Consider the following 15,909-nt stretch of genomic DNA (forward strand, 5'->3'; position numbering starts at 1 on the left):
TGGTGCCTTTGAGGATTGCTGAGAAATGATTCACATAAAGGCTAGAATCTGGTATTTCTCTGTAGGCTATACTTGGCCCAACTCCCTGGGGAGAAGCACAGGACGTGAGATTGGCCACCGGAGTAGATAAATCATAAGTCATTCGTACAAGTCTAAAGTGAGCAAATTTGCCTAAACTTCAGAATACTAAAATAAAATTTAGTAATGTTAAAGTGGATAAAAATAAGTTCTTAGAAGGCCTCTTTTAACAAAAATCAAAGATAAACTTATTTACATATCAATTTGTTATTTTTAAATTTTTATTTATTTTTTTATAGAGAGGGGGTCTAACTGTGTTACCCAAGCTGGTCTCAAACTCCTGGGCTCAAGCAATCCTCCTGCTTTAGCTTCCCAAAATGCTGGAAATTAATAGGCACAAGCCACTGTGCCCAGTTTATATATCAATTTGATGATCTATCTTTGAAGTATCTTTAAAAGGTTATGTTTAAGGTAGAAATACTCAAAAAGAAGGTGTCCACTGGGTTCATATAAAATTATCCGGAAATGGGAGTAAGGGAAGAAAACTGCAAGGAGACGTGTGTATTTTGAGAAAATCACATTAATTATTAGAATAAATTTTTGAAAATTGGAAAAAATTCCCTACTGTTTTCATATTAGAAATTAAAGAAGGCAAAGCCTCATGAAATATTATTGACTGATGGAATATAATTTGAAAAATAGTTGAGCTGATCTAAATCCTAAAATATTTTGTCTACTATTAATTTCTAAAGCAATTCAATTTTATAATATTAAAAGCAAGTAAGTGGGCAGGGCATGGTGGATCATGCCTGTAATCTCAGCTCTTTGGGAGGCTAAGGTAGGAGGATACCCTGATGCCAGGAGTTTGGGACCAGCCTGGGCAAAACAATGAGACCCCCTTCTACAAAAAATTAAAATATTAGCAGGATATGGTGGCACATGCCCGTCGTCCCAGCTGCCCTGGGGGTTAAGGTGGGAGGATCACTTGAGCCCAGGAGGCTGAGGCTGTAGTAAGCCATCATTGCACCACTGCGCTCCAGCCAGGGCAACAAAGCTCAAAACCTACCTCAAAAAAAAAAAAAAAAAAAAGCATATAAGTATTTCTTATAAAAATCAATTGTATTATTTCAAAGATAATTAAAAAAATTGAGCTGTTTTAAAACTTTTGTCTTTAGGCTCTAATGATACATGTTTTTCAAAGAGTCTTCTCCCTTAACCCAAACCACACCCTCAGAATTAGGTGCAACCCACCATTCTCTGCCATGCTGTCCTTGGACAAGACTTTGAAGGTGGCCCTCCCAGTAGAACGTTTAGCATGGGGTGTCCAAGGGGTCTCTTACTCGGCCTTCTGGCTTATTTTCCTGGATGCTGCAGTTGGGTCTATCCCCTCTATTGCATTCCCAGCCTAGTCTTATTCATCCTGTCCTTCCTTGCTGGCAATCCACTGCTTCCCACACAGCAGGCTGTCAGTACAAGCTCTCATAATTCACTAACCATGTGCTCCGTGTATATGAAAGAATAAAATTATTATTAATGATCAAACTGCTTGAACTTACTTCGTTCACACAGAATGTAGGATGTTAAATTGTACTCCCAATAATTTAATTTAATTGAGAGTCTTTGCCTTATAGAACTTAAAACCACCTTATATTCAGTAAACATATCCCTTGGAAGAGTAGCTAGAAAATATTGTTAGCCAAGTTAAACATTTCACTATATCCTGTGCCCATTCCTCTTGAGAAAATGAAGATAATATATTTAAAATGCCAAGAAAAGGATGGCTGAGAGAGAGCAGCTAGCTCTTAACAATTTCTGTTTCCTCAGGATTTGGTTTTAACTAGAAAAAAAAGTAAAATGCCTGTTTATCTAAATCAAACACTATTACAACCAAATAGAATTAGTAGAGGTAAAAATACGTGAATGAGTTCAAAGCCAGGTTGATTTCTAAGATGGGTAGGCTATAGGAGTATAGTCTCAGACCTGAACATTTAAGAAAGTAAATTTTCTGTAGCCAAGGAATGCCTGGAATGAGCCCAGTTGCTAAGGCCAGAGCTGCCTGTTGGAAATGATAAGCGTGCAAAGCAGTTGTGGAGTGAAGAAATTGCATGTCAGAGGCAGGTCTTCATGGTCCATAGATGTGATGAAGTACTCAAGGGCAGCGTGGACGTTGGTGAATGGGCCTGCTCACAGGGCAGCCAAACATGTGAGCAATCTAAAAGCAAAACCCTCAGGACAATTTATCAGACCAGTTCCTTTTCGGCTCGTGAAAGAAAAGAAATGTAGAGTTTCAACTCAAGTCATGGAGCTAATATGTGGGAAAAGATAAAGAGTGTTATTTCTGTGAACTTCACATTATTTAGAGCTCTGATCATTGCTGAGGAACAGGAAATAAAAACAGCCAACAACATACACAAATAAAACACGCAGGAAAAAAAATCAGCCGTGTCCCTACACTGGTGGGGATTAGAAAAGCACACAAACTTGAAAAAAAAAAAGCTATTTATCCTACAACCAAAGCAAAATCGAACACTGTGTCCTGTATTACCTTTAGAAAATTTTACAGAGGATTTGCTTTTTACCCACGGAACTTTTAAATCTCTTTCTCTAAGAAAGTTAATTGGCTAGGTTTTCTCAAATATCTGGGACCCAAAAGAGAACCTCAGGCTAGGGGCGAATGTTATTTTACCACCACAAAAATTCTAAAACAAAGCCACTTAATACTTGGCAGCTATCTCTACAGCTTTGACTTTTTGGAATTAAATCCAAACTCTTTTCTTTTTCCATACGTATTTGTGAACTTCTATCCATTTGTGGACTTTTATCCATAAATATTCTGACTTTTTGGCTCTTCCCTTCTTTTTTATTTTTTAAGCAGATTATTTTCATATGTTACTGTATTAGGGTTCTCTAGAGGGGCATAATCAATAGGAGATATAGATATAGACATAGGAGGGGGAGATTTGTTATGGGAATTGGCTCATGCAATTATGGCAGCTGAGAAGTCCCACACGTCATCTACATGAGGGAGACCCTGGGGTGCCAGTTACGTGGCTCAGTCCAAGTCCAAAGGCCTCAGAACCAGAGAAGCCAATGGTGTAACTCTTAGCCAAGGCCAAAGGCATGAGAATCTGGTATAAATGGTGAAGCCCAAAGGCTAGGGAGCCTGGAGTTGCCCCAGAGCAGTATACCCTAGCTCTAGCAGATAGATAGACACTTCCACCTTTTCTCTGTTTTTGTCCCCTGCAGCCCCCAGCAGACTGAATAATGCCTTCCCACATTGAGGGCAGCTCTTCCCCACCTCATCCACTCACAGTCACAAGCTGATCTTCCCACAGACATACCTCAAAACAATGCTTTATGGATTTCTAGGTGTAGGGGCTAAAGCAGCTCCTTCTTGGATGCTAACCCACCATGTTGGCTCCTGAATAACCCAGTTCCATAAGGACACTAAGTTTTCAATTTTATCTACTGTTTACCACAACTTCTGCTCTTGGGAGACTTGCTTTTGAAGCAGGTAGACCCTTTCTCTACAGTATATAAGCCCTGGGTCTGAGGAGGTAAAGAGATCCACCATCTCATCTTGTAGATACCAGAGATGTGGCTTCTGTTTGCAAGTCCTATTCAATTGTTTGTTTGTTTGTTTTCTTCTGAGAAACTGGATTTGCCAGACTCTTTCTTTGGCCTCTCAGCTCCCTCGGCCTTTGGGGATAGTTTGCATAGCCTGCTCACTGTGGAATACTAGATAATCTTAATCCAGTCAAATTGACACTTAAAAATAATCATCACAGTTAACATGATACTTTTAAGTTGCATCCCAAGGTCTGAAGATTTAAGAAATATATTGAGAGAAGGGACATGCTTTTTCTTCTTGAATAACTCTCTAAGAAGAAAAGAAAAAAAGTGTTCTATTCTCGTTCCTTTGGGCCTTCGTCCAAATCTATCAAACCTCCTGTTCCAGCTGAAAATGAAGAAGAAGGCTGTGAAAAGTTTCTCTCCCTACTGATGTGAAACTGTCTTCCAAGCTGGGATTATGAAGTCTAGGTAGGTAAACCTGAGAAAAAATGGCCATTAACAGCTTAGCTGGCTTCACATAGGGGTGAATTCTAAGATGCACAATTCCAATATTTCTCTTCATTCTCTCCCTCACTTGTTTATAATATTTTGTATTAATTAATTTTCTCTCCAACCTTTTCTAAAAGGGTAGGCCATGGATTTACTCTGGTCCCTATTCCATACTGAGAGCTGTGGAACACAATTTGTTCAGTTCTCCAGTCACTTCTGGCAAACCCACTGCCTCGCATCCAACAATAAATGTTTCTCTAGGAGCAAGATGGAAAATCTTCTTTCTTAGAGGCATAACCTGGACTTGAGCCTGAGGTCTCTTTGAGCAAAAAGGAGTCTGCAACCTTTCTTTTCTTCTCTTTTTTTCTTTCTTTTTTTTCTTTCCTTTCTTTCTCTCCTCCCTCCCTCCCTTCCTTCCCTTTCTCTTTCTCTTTCTCTCTTTCTCTTTCTTTCTTTCCTCTGTCTTGCTCTGTTGCCCAGGCTGAAGTGCAGTGGCACAATCTCGGCTAATTGAAGCCTCAACCTCCTGAGTTCAAGCATCTCAGCCTCCCATCTCAGCCTCCCAAGTAGCTAGGACTGCAGGCATGTGCCACCACACCTGGCTAATTTTGTTTATGTTTTTGTACAGACGAGGTCTCACTATGTTGCCCAGGCTGGGCTCAAACTCCTGGACTCACATGATCCTCCCACCTGGGCTTATCAGAGTGCTGGGATTCAGCTGCGAGCCAGTGTGTCTGGCTATCAGTGCTTTCTTGTCTCCTGATGGGTCCTGAGGCAGGAGGGGATGCAGGAGTTACTAAGGTGACCCAACTTGGCTCTTGGAAGGACTGGATACATTGCACCAAGACTTGAGCTACTTGACATGACCGATGGAATACAGTGGGCATTGTTTCCAATTGCATCTTCCAGAATCTCTGCATACTTCTTAGTCCTCCAGGGCTTCAGAATACTTTTACTGTGACCACAGTTAAGTAGCGATGACATTTTATGACACTGTTCCTGAAGGACTGAAATGACAATCCAGTACTCAAGGACCACCAAAAAAATGCCAGTTAGGCATTTGACATTTAAAGCTATTAGGGAAGGACTGAAGGATAACATGAATTAAATAAAAACAAAAACACAAACCAAAAAGCAAAGAGGTGCTAAGAATGAAAAGGGACATTTGCTGTCGGATGGCTGTGTGCCAGGTCCTTCATATGGAAATTCATTCACATTCTTCCGTGTGATTTTCAAGGTGTCCTTAAGAGGTGGGTACTATACATTCCTGAAGATAAGGCTCGGTGACAAAGAATTTTCCTAAGGTTACACAAGAAGCAAGTGAGAAAGATGGATTCAAACTGACATCTAATTCCACCATCATTTTCTAGGTTGGGGCTTGAATTGGCTCTAAACAATTTCTTCTACCACTTTAATAATATGGATTATAAAATATTACCTAATTTCACAATACTCAACGGGAGAATAGGAGACTTAGCTGGACCACAGGGAGGGTGGCATGTATTTGTGTGACTGTAACTGATGGTAACACTGCAATGACTGAATGATTATTCAACTCTTGGCCACGTGGCAGGCCTGTGACTTTTGTTCTTCAAGTTTTGGCCTTTAGGCAATAAACAAATGAATGTTTGATGAGGAAACAGGACTCTTTAAACTCAGAAAATGGTTTCAGAGTGATTAAAAAAATATATTTTTCAACTGCAGCTCTGGGTTGGCACATGAACATGAACATTTTTATCGTTAAAAAAAGTACAGATGAGGGAATCTGGAGATATCTTTGTGTCTCTTGATGACAAGTTCTTGCTTTACTTGGCTCACTGAAAGGATCATAATGAAGAACTGTTTTCAGCAGGTTGGGTGATATCCAATTCACATGTATTCCTATCATATATTCTAGACTTTCCTGATTTTGCATCTATAAACCATTAAAGTGCTTGGGAAACTTCAGTGCAGTCAGATTCAACTGTACATTCAAGACCTCTTGGCACATTAGGTGTTCAGTGAATGTTTGTTCAATAAATGAGTCAATGAATGAATAAACCTTACACCTAAATGTGGCAAAAAAAAGTCTGTTCAATTCTTGTATTCTGTTTTTTCTTGTGATAAATTCTGCATCCAGTAAGATTCTATTTTTTTTTTAACTCAACCACAATAACCAAAAAGCTTTAAGACTAGAGGCTATGATTTTAGTTGCCATACAGTGAAAGGAAAGGGTGTCTTGCCACTTACTGGTATATGAACCTTGGGGCAGGCTACCACAACCATTTACTTCTCAGTACAGTGGGAGCAATAGTAATAGCAACTATTTCACCAGGTTGTGGTGAGGGTTAAATGATGCCAACAATTAGAAAGCTTAGCACACTGCTTAGCAGTCAAGTTCTCAATAAATACCAGCTGCTATCCTTGTTCAGAGCAAGAATGGAGAAGATGGCAGATTTTTATTAGCACTTGTAATATTTTCCTAGGAAGCCAGAAGTCTGAAAGCAAGGTGTTCTCAGGTCTACGTTTCTTCCAAAACTCTAGGGAAGAATCTTTCCTTGGCTCTTCTAGCCTCTGGCAGCCTCAGAAGTTCCTTGGCTTGGGATAGTGTAACTCCAGTCTCTGCTTCCGACTTCACACGGTTTTCTTTCTGTGTGTCTGTGTGCATCTCTGTGCCCTTTCCTCTTCTTCCCTCTTCTTATGAGGACACACTCATTGGATTCAGCGTCCACCCTAACCTAGTATGACCCACTTTAACATAATCACATCTGCAAAGACCTTACTTCCAAACAGGGTCATATTGTGAAGTTCCAGGTGGACATGAATTTGGGGGACACTATTCAATCTCCCTGAGAGAGGCTATACTTCAACCACGAAAGGGAAACAGAAATTGCTGCCCACACTATAGGTCTATTATTTTCCCTCTTGCTTAAAAACACAGAGAAGACACAGAGAGTGTACTTCAAATTATGCTTCGAATTTGTGGTTAGTAATAAAAGTGACATTGATCACTATAAAATGCTTGAGTGTTGTGGGATCTGACTCTCCAAGAAAAAGCAATTTTAATGTTAGAAAACCATCTTTGGCATGACCCAGCAACTATCCATTCGGTCCCAAATAATCCTGGGGATGACAGACCCACAGTTAAAACCTTCCACGTAGGCTGGGCTGATTCTCACCTCAGCCTCAGCCAATGGGCTGTCAAAGAATTCTGGCATGGAAGGGACCAGCCTCCATCGAGTTAAATTGCTGCTGGTTGATGAATGTGCTGAGAAGATGCTGCACAGCTATCTGCAGACAGATGGAGAGAATGCCTGCATGGTCTAGTTGAAGGGTTTCCAGAACGCCCTTATGCTATCTCCAAACCATAAAATGCTCCCCAGCCAGCACTCCTACTTAAGATGCAAGTAGTCCTGGGAAAGTTAACACCTTAACTGGTGGATAAATTTTTATGGATCCATTTGAAAAGGGCCTCTGGGCTGGGTGTGGTGGCTCATGCTGTAATCCCAGCATGTTGGGAGGCCGAGGTGGGCAGATCACCTGAGGTCAGGAGTTTGAGACTAGCCTGACCAACATGGTGAAACCTGTCTCTACTAAAAATACAAAAATTAGCTGGATGTGGTGGTGGGTGCCTGTAATCCCAGCTACTTGGGAGGCTGAGGCAGTAGAATCACTTGAAGCTGGGAGGCAGAAGTTGCAGTGTGCACTCCAGTCTGGGTGACAAGAGCTAAACTGAATCAAAAAAAGAAAGAAAGAAAGGAAGGAAGAAAGAGAAAAAGAAAAAAAAAAGGAAGGAAGAGAGGAGAGGGGAGGAGAGAAGAAAAAGGGCTCTGGAAGGAGTTTTGGATAAGAGGTTAGAGGAAGTCCCCTGCCTGTTTGGTTTTTGCTAGTGGGAAATAACGACTGTCAGTGTATCATCTACAATGCAGAGGAGATGGTCATGAAGAACCTGCTCAAATCCAGCCCTGTCTTCCGAGCTCAGTGAAGTGGCAGGACATGGTAATTTGATTTACACATTCAACTGTATACTCCAGCAAAAGACAGAGAGAGGGAAAGTAGGTATGGAATACGAGAGACAGAGACAGAGAGAGGGATCAATGTAGAAATAAAGAGTGTGCTTATGGTGAGGGGAGAGGGAGGGAGGAGGAGAAGGGAAGAAGAAGAGGAGGAGGACGGGGAGGATGGGGAGGAGGAGAGGAGAGAAAAACAGAGATAATTCAAATAGTATGGGCTGTCTATCCACCATTCTCCTGGATGGGCTAATGCTACATAGGAAGAGACCTAACTGATCTGTCCTTGGGCTATTTTGGACCTCAAGCCAGTCCTAGTGTGAGCCTCTCACATGGCTGAGCATGATGCTAGTGTCTTGAGGTTTTTATTTTCATTCAACCTGACCCCAACAAGGCAGCCCTTCCTCCAGTGCCCATCTGAAGTGGATCTCTTTGGCTGCTTCTGGAAAATGTGTTCTGCTAAATGTATTGAGACTTAACAAATGTATTGTTAAATGTATTGAGATTTTCAAGGGTAATATAATCATATAAAATTTTCATCTGGCCATGCTACTCCATTCCAGAAAATACAACTAGATGGTACAATAATTTCTAATTAATAGCTAGATATTTTATGACCAGAGATAGTTACCCCTCAAATGTCTGGGGTAACAACTCTGACTCCTACTATTATTTTTTCAAAGAAGAAAAAAATAATGATGTTAGAGGAAATCCATCATTGTGTAAAGACTGGAAAATGTAGCTAAGCAAAAACAAAATAAAACACATGCACACATATGTTTATTGCAGCACTATTTACAATAGCAAAGATTTGGAAACAACCCAAATGCCCGTCAATGATAGACTGGATAAAGAAAACATGGCACATATATACCATGAAATACTATGCAGCCATAAAAAAGAATGAGTTCATATCCTTTGCAGGGACATGGATGAAGCTAGAAATCATTATTCTCAGCAAACTAACACAGGAACAGAAAACCAAACACTGCATGTTCTCACTTATAAGTGGGAGTTGAACAATGAGAACACATGGACACAGGGAGGGGAATATCACACACTTGGGGCCTGTCAGGGGGTAGAGGGCAAGAGGAAAGAGACCATTAGGATAAATACCTAATGCATGCAGGGCATAAAACCTAGATGATGGGTTGATAGGTGCAGCAAACCCCATTTCACATTTAAACCTATGTAACGAACCTGTACTTTCTGTACATGTACTCCATAACTTAAAGTAAAATGAAATAAGAAAAAATACTAGTATTTTTATCCTCCTACAAAAAATAACCACAGTTAATATTTTGGCGTGTATTCTCACAGTTTGTTTTCCTCACCTCTGTATGTGTGTGTGTGTGTGTGTGTTTTATTTTGTATAAACACGCAATCCCGCTGTGTATGGTAGGTTGGGCCTTGCTTCATTCACTTGGCACAATATTAGGGATGTTTCCCACATCTGCAAACATAGACACATACTATCAAAGGAAGGCCAGAGAAGGCCTTGCATAGAACTCCTTCTTTAGCCAGTAAGCATGGCTATTCTTTGTAGGGGCTGAGCTGTTTGGCTGAAGCACCAGCGTGAGGCGGGGGTCACAGGAGCTGCCGTGCAGGCACCAGGCTACCTGGGGAGTGAGGCCTAGAGCAGAGGCAGCACCAGGCTAGGAGATCCTTCCAGTCTCTGGCGGAGCTCGCCTCTGTGCAGAGAAAGCTTTCCTGGACAGCTGCAGGACTCCTCTGCACAGTACCACTGCTATTCTCCCAAGTCAAGAAGATACTTGACTCATAAGGATACTCATAAATGATTTCCAAAGATGTTTTGCAGTCTTCTATTTAAATTTTTTGGTTAAAGCTACTAATTGAATCAATTGTAAACTCATTCTACTAAACAGATAATAAGGAAACATTTAGATGTCTTCTGTGTAAACGTGTTGAAATAATGTCAGAGGCAACACACAGGCTTCATTTAACTTTATTTCCAATGTGGGCTAAACTGGAGAGGATATTCCCCTGCCTTTCTATTCATGACTATTGCCTATTAACCTCCAGAGGTTTTGTGTGAGCTACCATGTTTAACCTAACTCTCCAAAAATAAAGGGATGGTGATTTTCTTTAAATTGGTACTCACGCAGTGGAATCTCTCAGGCATTAGTGCTTACTTGATTGCATTCAGACGTTACTTTGGCAAGGAAATGACTGCATTAAATTAGCATCAAGCACAATGAATGGTAATTGCAAGACTGTCATTTCTACAAGTGCAAAATTAATGTGTTCTGCAAGCCCATTCCATTGTGTGCCATGGGAAAATCATGGAACCATGTTGTTCCGAACAGAAAAATGCACTGTAATAGCACTGTTAATGTGCTATGATATTATTCTGCAATGGTGTTCCTTTCCACCTTTGTTGTTGTCTCATGCTCATTTTTCATACCCTGTCTGACCTAATTTGTATGCTCATATTATAGCCCTGCCAGACAGTAGCCTGGATGTACGGAGAATGTTATGAAACAATTCCTCCTTCTGTGTGTGGCATCTTGTGTGAATAATGCCAATGTAAACAACCCTCCATGTATTCATCAGAGTCTGAATAGGCTACTTATGTAAAGCTCCTTATTAAGAGATGAACCAACCGTTCACAGAAAACGCTACCCAAATGCTATACATCCATTTAGAAAGAGAAGAGTGATTTACATGCATTTCAATGGCAGCTTAGGAAAAGCACCAGCTCCTCCTCTCTTTATCCCTCTTGTTAATATATGGGAAATTAAGCCACAGACCAGGTGAGTAACTTTCTTCTGGTCATGGAGGACCACAGGGTATAGCTCAAATGATAACATGCATATGCATGGGCTCTTGTACTCTGCTCATTGGCTCTGCAGAATCTACTGGGGATTAAAGGAATTATTCAAGACTGGGGAGAGAGATCCAAGATGGCTGATCACTAGCAGCTCGGGATTGTAGCTCCCACTGAAAGACTACAATAACCAAGTAATAACAGATGTGCTAAGCTGACCAATTAGATGTGGTTTTTCAGTATTTTTGCAGTTTAGCTTAGGCTGAACGCCACTCAAAGTCATCCTGACTAAGGGTAATAACAATGATGTCAATGACTGACCAGAGGAGCTTTCTGGTGAGTAGAGCTTGACTCCAGTATCTTAGCAACGAAAGGGGGTGGGGGCATCAAGACCACTGGGCTGCACTGGCTGATTCACTACAGCAATCGACAGATCAATCAATCTATTGGAGATCTTAGTGTGGGAGGGTCAGGCCTGAGTCCCCTTTTGGAGGCCACCTATTTTGTCACTCACCATTAAGATGTAATGAAGCTGTCTTTGTAGGGTTTCAGGCAGTGAATAATTTGCTGGAATCTGGAAGAAATTCTGTACCAAACACAAAGCTTCTCTCATCTTATAGAACAAAAATGATTAGGAAATGATTTTGGTTGGAAACTTCCTACCTAAGTTGAGAGAAAAATTCTGATCATCTTAGGTACACTTCTGATCAGAATAAGGTACAGTTGTTTACAGATGAAAAAAACATTAAATAGATGATTTGGGCTTAAAAAGATGTGCAAAATGGCTCTGGGAATGGGTTCTGCCTTACCTTTGTTGCAAAACGTCCCGTCATATGCAGTGCTGGAGCAATCGCAGGAGTAGCCGTGGTACCTCTCCAGGCATTTGCCTCCATTTTCACAGTTCGTTCCATAGCTGGTGCAGTGGCCCGAGCACCCGGATATGAACCCGGACGTGACCTTTGCTCTTTCCTCCAGGTCAAGTGTCACTCCATTCATCCTCAAGGAGCGGATACAGCCCAGGAAGCCCTGCTGGCCCCCAGCACCACCTGGGAATGACAGAAGGCACGGAGTTCAGAGGGAATAACCTGCTATTGCTTGTTTTATTCTTCATTTTTTTTTTTTTTTTTTTTTTGAGTCGGAGTTTCGCTCTTGTTACCCAGGCTGGAGTGCAATGGCGCGATCTGGGCTCACCGCAACCTCCACCTCCTGGGTTCAGGCAATTCTCCTGCCTCAGCCTCCTGAGTAGCTGGGATTACAGGCACACGCCACCATGCCCAGCTAATTTTTTGTAGTTTTAGTAGAGACGGGGTTTCACCATGTTGACCAGGATGGTCTCGATCTCTTGACCTCGTGATCCACCCGCCTGGGCCTCCCAAAATGCTGGGATTACAGGCTTGAGCCACCGCGCCCGACCCTATTCTTCATATTTTGAATAACTATGGTAGGAGATGAGACTGCATGGTGCATCTAGTATTGCCACTTTCAAGTTGGTCCTATCCAAATAGAGAAAGTTGAAGCTTCTCTTTCCTTAGGCTATAATGCCTAATTAAAAGAGGCTGTGTCTTCTGAGAGGCAACATGTTTGCTATAGAAATTAAATATTTGGAGATACACAAAAATTATATAAGCTGTTTTGGAAGTCTAATCTGGTTCCTTATAGAAAAAGGGTTTATAGAAATCTCTAGGCCGGGCACAGTGGCTTATGCCTGTTATCCCAGCACTTTGGGGGCCAAGGCAGGTGGATCACAAGGTCAGGAGATTGATACCATCCTGGACAACATGGGGAAACCTCCTCTCTACTAAAAATACAAAACATCAACAAGGCTTGGTGGTGCACACCCACCTACTTGGGAGGCTGAGGCAGGGGAATCGCTTGAACCCAGGAGGCATAGGGTGCAGTGAACTGAGATTGCACCACTGCACTCCAGCCTGGTATCTCACAGCATTGAGTTCTACAGCATTACTTATTGAAAAAAATATGAAGGAAAAGACATGAATGTATTAGCATAGTTAATAAGTCAATTAGCTGGAAGGCATAAATCCATTTGAAATGTGATTGTAGATCTTAGTTCGTCTCTCAAGAGATGCTTTGCTTTTAATTTCATGTCAAGACTACCCAAGGCTCCTTGTCTGGGTTAGCTGGAAGTTGAAATTGATAATTTTACACAGAAGTCAGCTATACCACATTTATTGCTAGGTTAGATCAGATTTCATTGCTTTTCTTTTTTGTTTTTTCCTTTTTTTGAGACGGAGTCTCACTCTGTCACCCAGGCTGGAGTGCAGTCGTGCGATCCTGGCTCACGGCAACCTTTGCCTCCCGGGTTCAAGCAATTCCCCTGCCTCAGCCTCCTGAGTAGCTGGGATTACAGGTGCACACCACCACACCCCACCAATTTTTGTATTTTTAGTAGAGACAGGGTTTCACTATGTTGGTCAGGCTATTCCTGAACACCTGACCTTGTGATCCACCTACCTTGGCCTCCCAAAGTGCTAGAATTACAGGCATGAGCCACTGTGCCTGGCCAGCCATCATTGCTTTTGTCTAAATGTCATTATTACAAGACATATAGCATAACGAGCACGTTCACTGTGATTTTTGGAGTAAGTTACAGAGTTGGACTGAGATTCATGAGCATGAAAATATTAAAATATTCCCCAGAAATTTCATAGAAAGATTCATTGAAGCATTCTATCACAAGTGGATTTAATTGTGTCTGTAGTATTCTTAGCTATAATTTTTTTTAAAAGCAGCTGGTATAAAAGGAGGAACTCTAATTTATATACATGTTTGTATCTTGGAGTAACAACTTTTCTGGAAATGAATCTAAAATGAACAGTAGGTAAAACTGTTGAAGCAAATAGCTGATGAGGATTTAGAAAAGAAGATACTGTTAATAAAAATAAAACCCAAGTTACTCTTTCATTGAGGGCTATATGCTAGGCACTCTATTTAGCACCCTATATACGTTAGTCACCTGGTCCTCACAACAACATATCAAAGTAGATATTATTTGCATTCTTCCCATTATACAGATGGAGAAACTAAGGCTTAGAGAAGTTAAAAAGTTTACTCAAGGACTCATAGTTCCTGAGTGGCAATTGTATCATATCTGTCTTATTCCCAAGCAACAAACAGGATTTAGTGTCTTAACCCTTGTTCTGTGCAGACCTCCTAATACCTAGAAGAACTTTCGAGTCAGGGGCCTCATAGATGCACATGTTTCTGAGATGTAGATTTGGATGTCTTTAAAAATGGAGTAGTCAATAGGGTTACTGGAATTTGAGTAAGATCAGTAGGCTGGGGATTGATTCTCATCACTTACTCTATTATCTTAAGAAAAATCATAAACTCCAGTAAATTCATCAGACAGGACTGGAAGGTCAAAGGCTTTTAGTGGCAGGGATGAATTAGCACCTGCTTATGCCTGTAAACCCCATCAGTGAAATGGCAAATGAGCTGCTCTACCATCTCTGTAAACCCAATCCTTGCAATTCTCTCATTGGGTGACACATTGATTTGAATCATGACTCTCCTGCAAGCATTTGATTTCTTCTGAAATATTTGAATAGAGAAGTAAAGAGAGTCCAGTGCCTTTTTTTGATCAAAGCTATGAAATAGTAGATGGCAAAAGAAGTTATTAAAAACAACCACTTTGAAGGACCATTTTACTATCTGCTTGTCAACTGGGCTTCACACCTCTATGCTGTAAAGAATTAGGGCCTTAGCCTGATTTAGAAGAATTTCAACCCACTAGTCACTCTTTGTATGTTAGAAATTCAGTTTAACTTCTAATATTATGGTTTTTGTCCTTGCAATAAAGGCTTTCCAAAAGGCATTTTATTAAATGAATGTCTGGCCTTAAAAATGTTTCATTACTAGTCAATTAAGACAATTACATCCAATAAAAATGTGCTAAAACATAAAAATCACTTTGCGATCTCCCCGTCTCCTTTTGCCTGATGGCCAATGTAATAGTCCTTGTGGCAATCATAAACGTACTGTTTATGGAGAAGTACAATACAAAACAGATTCTGTTACGCTACTCAAATTTCATTACTTTTGCTTTTAGGGAACAGCCTTTTCTATTTTTTTCTATAAATATACATATGTGCTTTTTAAAAAGAGGAAGAAATGGGATCATAAGGTACACACTGTTTTGAAACTTGCTTTTTGCACTTAATATATCGTGAAACATTTTCCAAGCAATAAATGTACAACTAAAACACCCTGCTTAGTAACTGCATCCATTCTGTGAACGTACTGTCACTTCTTTTGCTCTTGCACATTGAACTTCTACATTTTAAAAAATTTCCACTTTATATGATACTGTAATAATATCATCTTCATGACAACCTTTGCATACCTGTTGCCCAGTTTTTTCCTTAAAATTGATTCTTGAGAATTAATCACACTTTTAAGTCGAATTGCTAGGTTGAAAGGCATATACATTTTAAAGGCATCTGAAATATATTTTCTTCTAAGAAGAATTAACCAATTTCTAATTCACCAGTAGGGTATGAAATGATCACTGTCTCCACACAATTCTCATGTTGGTCAGTGTCCTTTTGTATTCATGTCAGTGTGCTTGACAGGGGCAAAAAGAGTTCACTGTTTAAATTTGCATTGCCTCAACTACTTGAGTTATTTTCCTGTTTTCACTTTTATTATTTTTTTATTTCTTTGTGACCTTTGCTTTTTGCTGGGAATAGAAGAAGGTATATTTCTTATTGATTCATAACAATACGGGCTTTAACTCTTTGTTATAAATAACTCTGTTGCAACTGTGTCTTTTCAGTTTGTGTCTTTTGACTTCTATGTGGTGTTACTTTTGCCTTATGAAAGTTTTGGATCTTTTTGTAGTCACACCAACCTGTCTTATTTGTGTGATTTCTGCGTTTGGTCATGGCTTTATAAAGACCTTCTGTAATACAAAATAATGTAATTATTCAACCATATTTTCTTCTAGCACTTTTGTGATTTTAATTCTGCCCACATGTTAACCTTTTATCTATCTGGGATGTATTTTAATTTGGAAACAATTGGTATCTCATG

At 40.4% G+C, this 15,909-nt stretch overlaps 1 protein-coding gene across 1 annotated transcript in view; it reads right to left on the bottom strand.

Moving 5' to 3' along the window:
• CNTNAP2 (contactin associated protein 2) overlaps positions 1-15,909 on the bottom strand; it is a 2,272,324-nt gene that overhangs the window by 232,191 nt on the left and 2,024,224 nt on the right. Inside the window, exon 18 of the mRNA XM_032245220.1 lies at positions 11,667-11,903. Within this exon, the coding sequence (XP_032101111.1) occupies positions 11,667-11,903 (237 nt within the window). The remainder of the gene's footprint in view (positions 1-11,666; positions 11,904-15,909) is intronic.

The sequence above is a fragment of the Sapajus apella genome, unplaced genomic scaffold (assembly GCF_009761245.1).
Source record: "Sapajus apella isolate SASKATOON/1434 unplaced genomic scaffold, GSC_monkey_1.0 scaffold56, whole genome shotgun sequence".
Taxonomy (NCBI): Eukaryota; Metazoa; Chordata; class Mammalia; order Primates; family Cebidae; genus Sapajus; species Sapajus apella.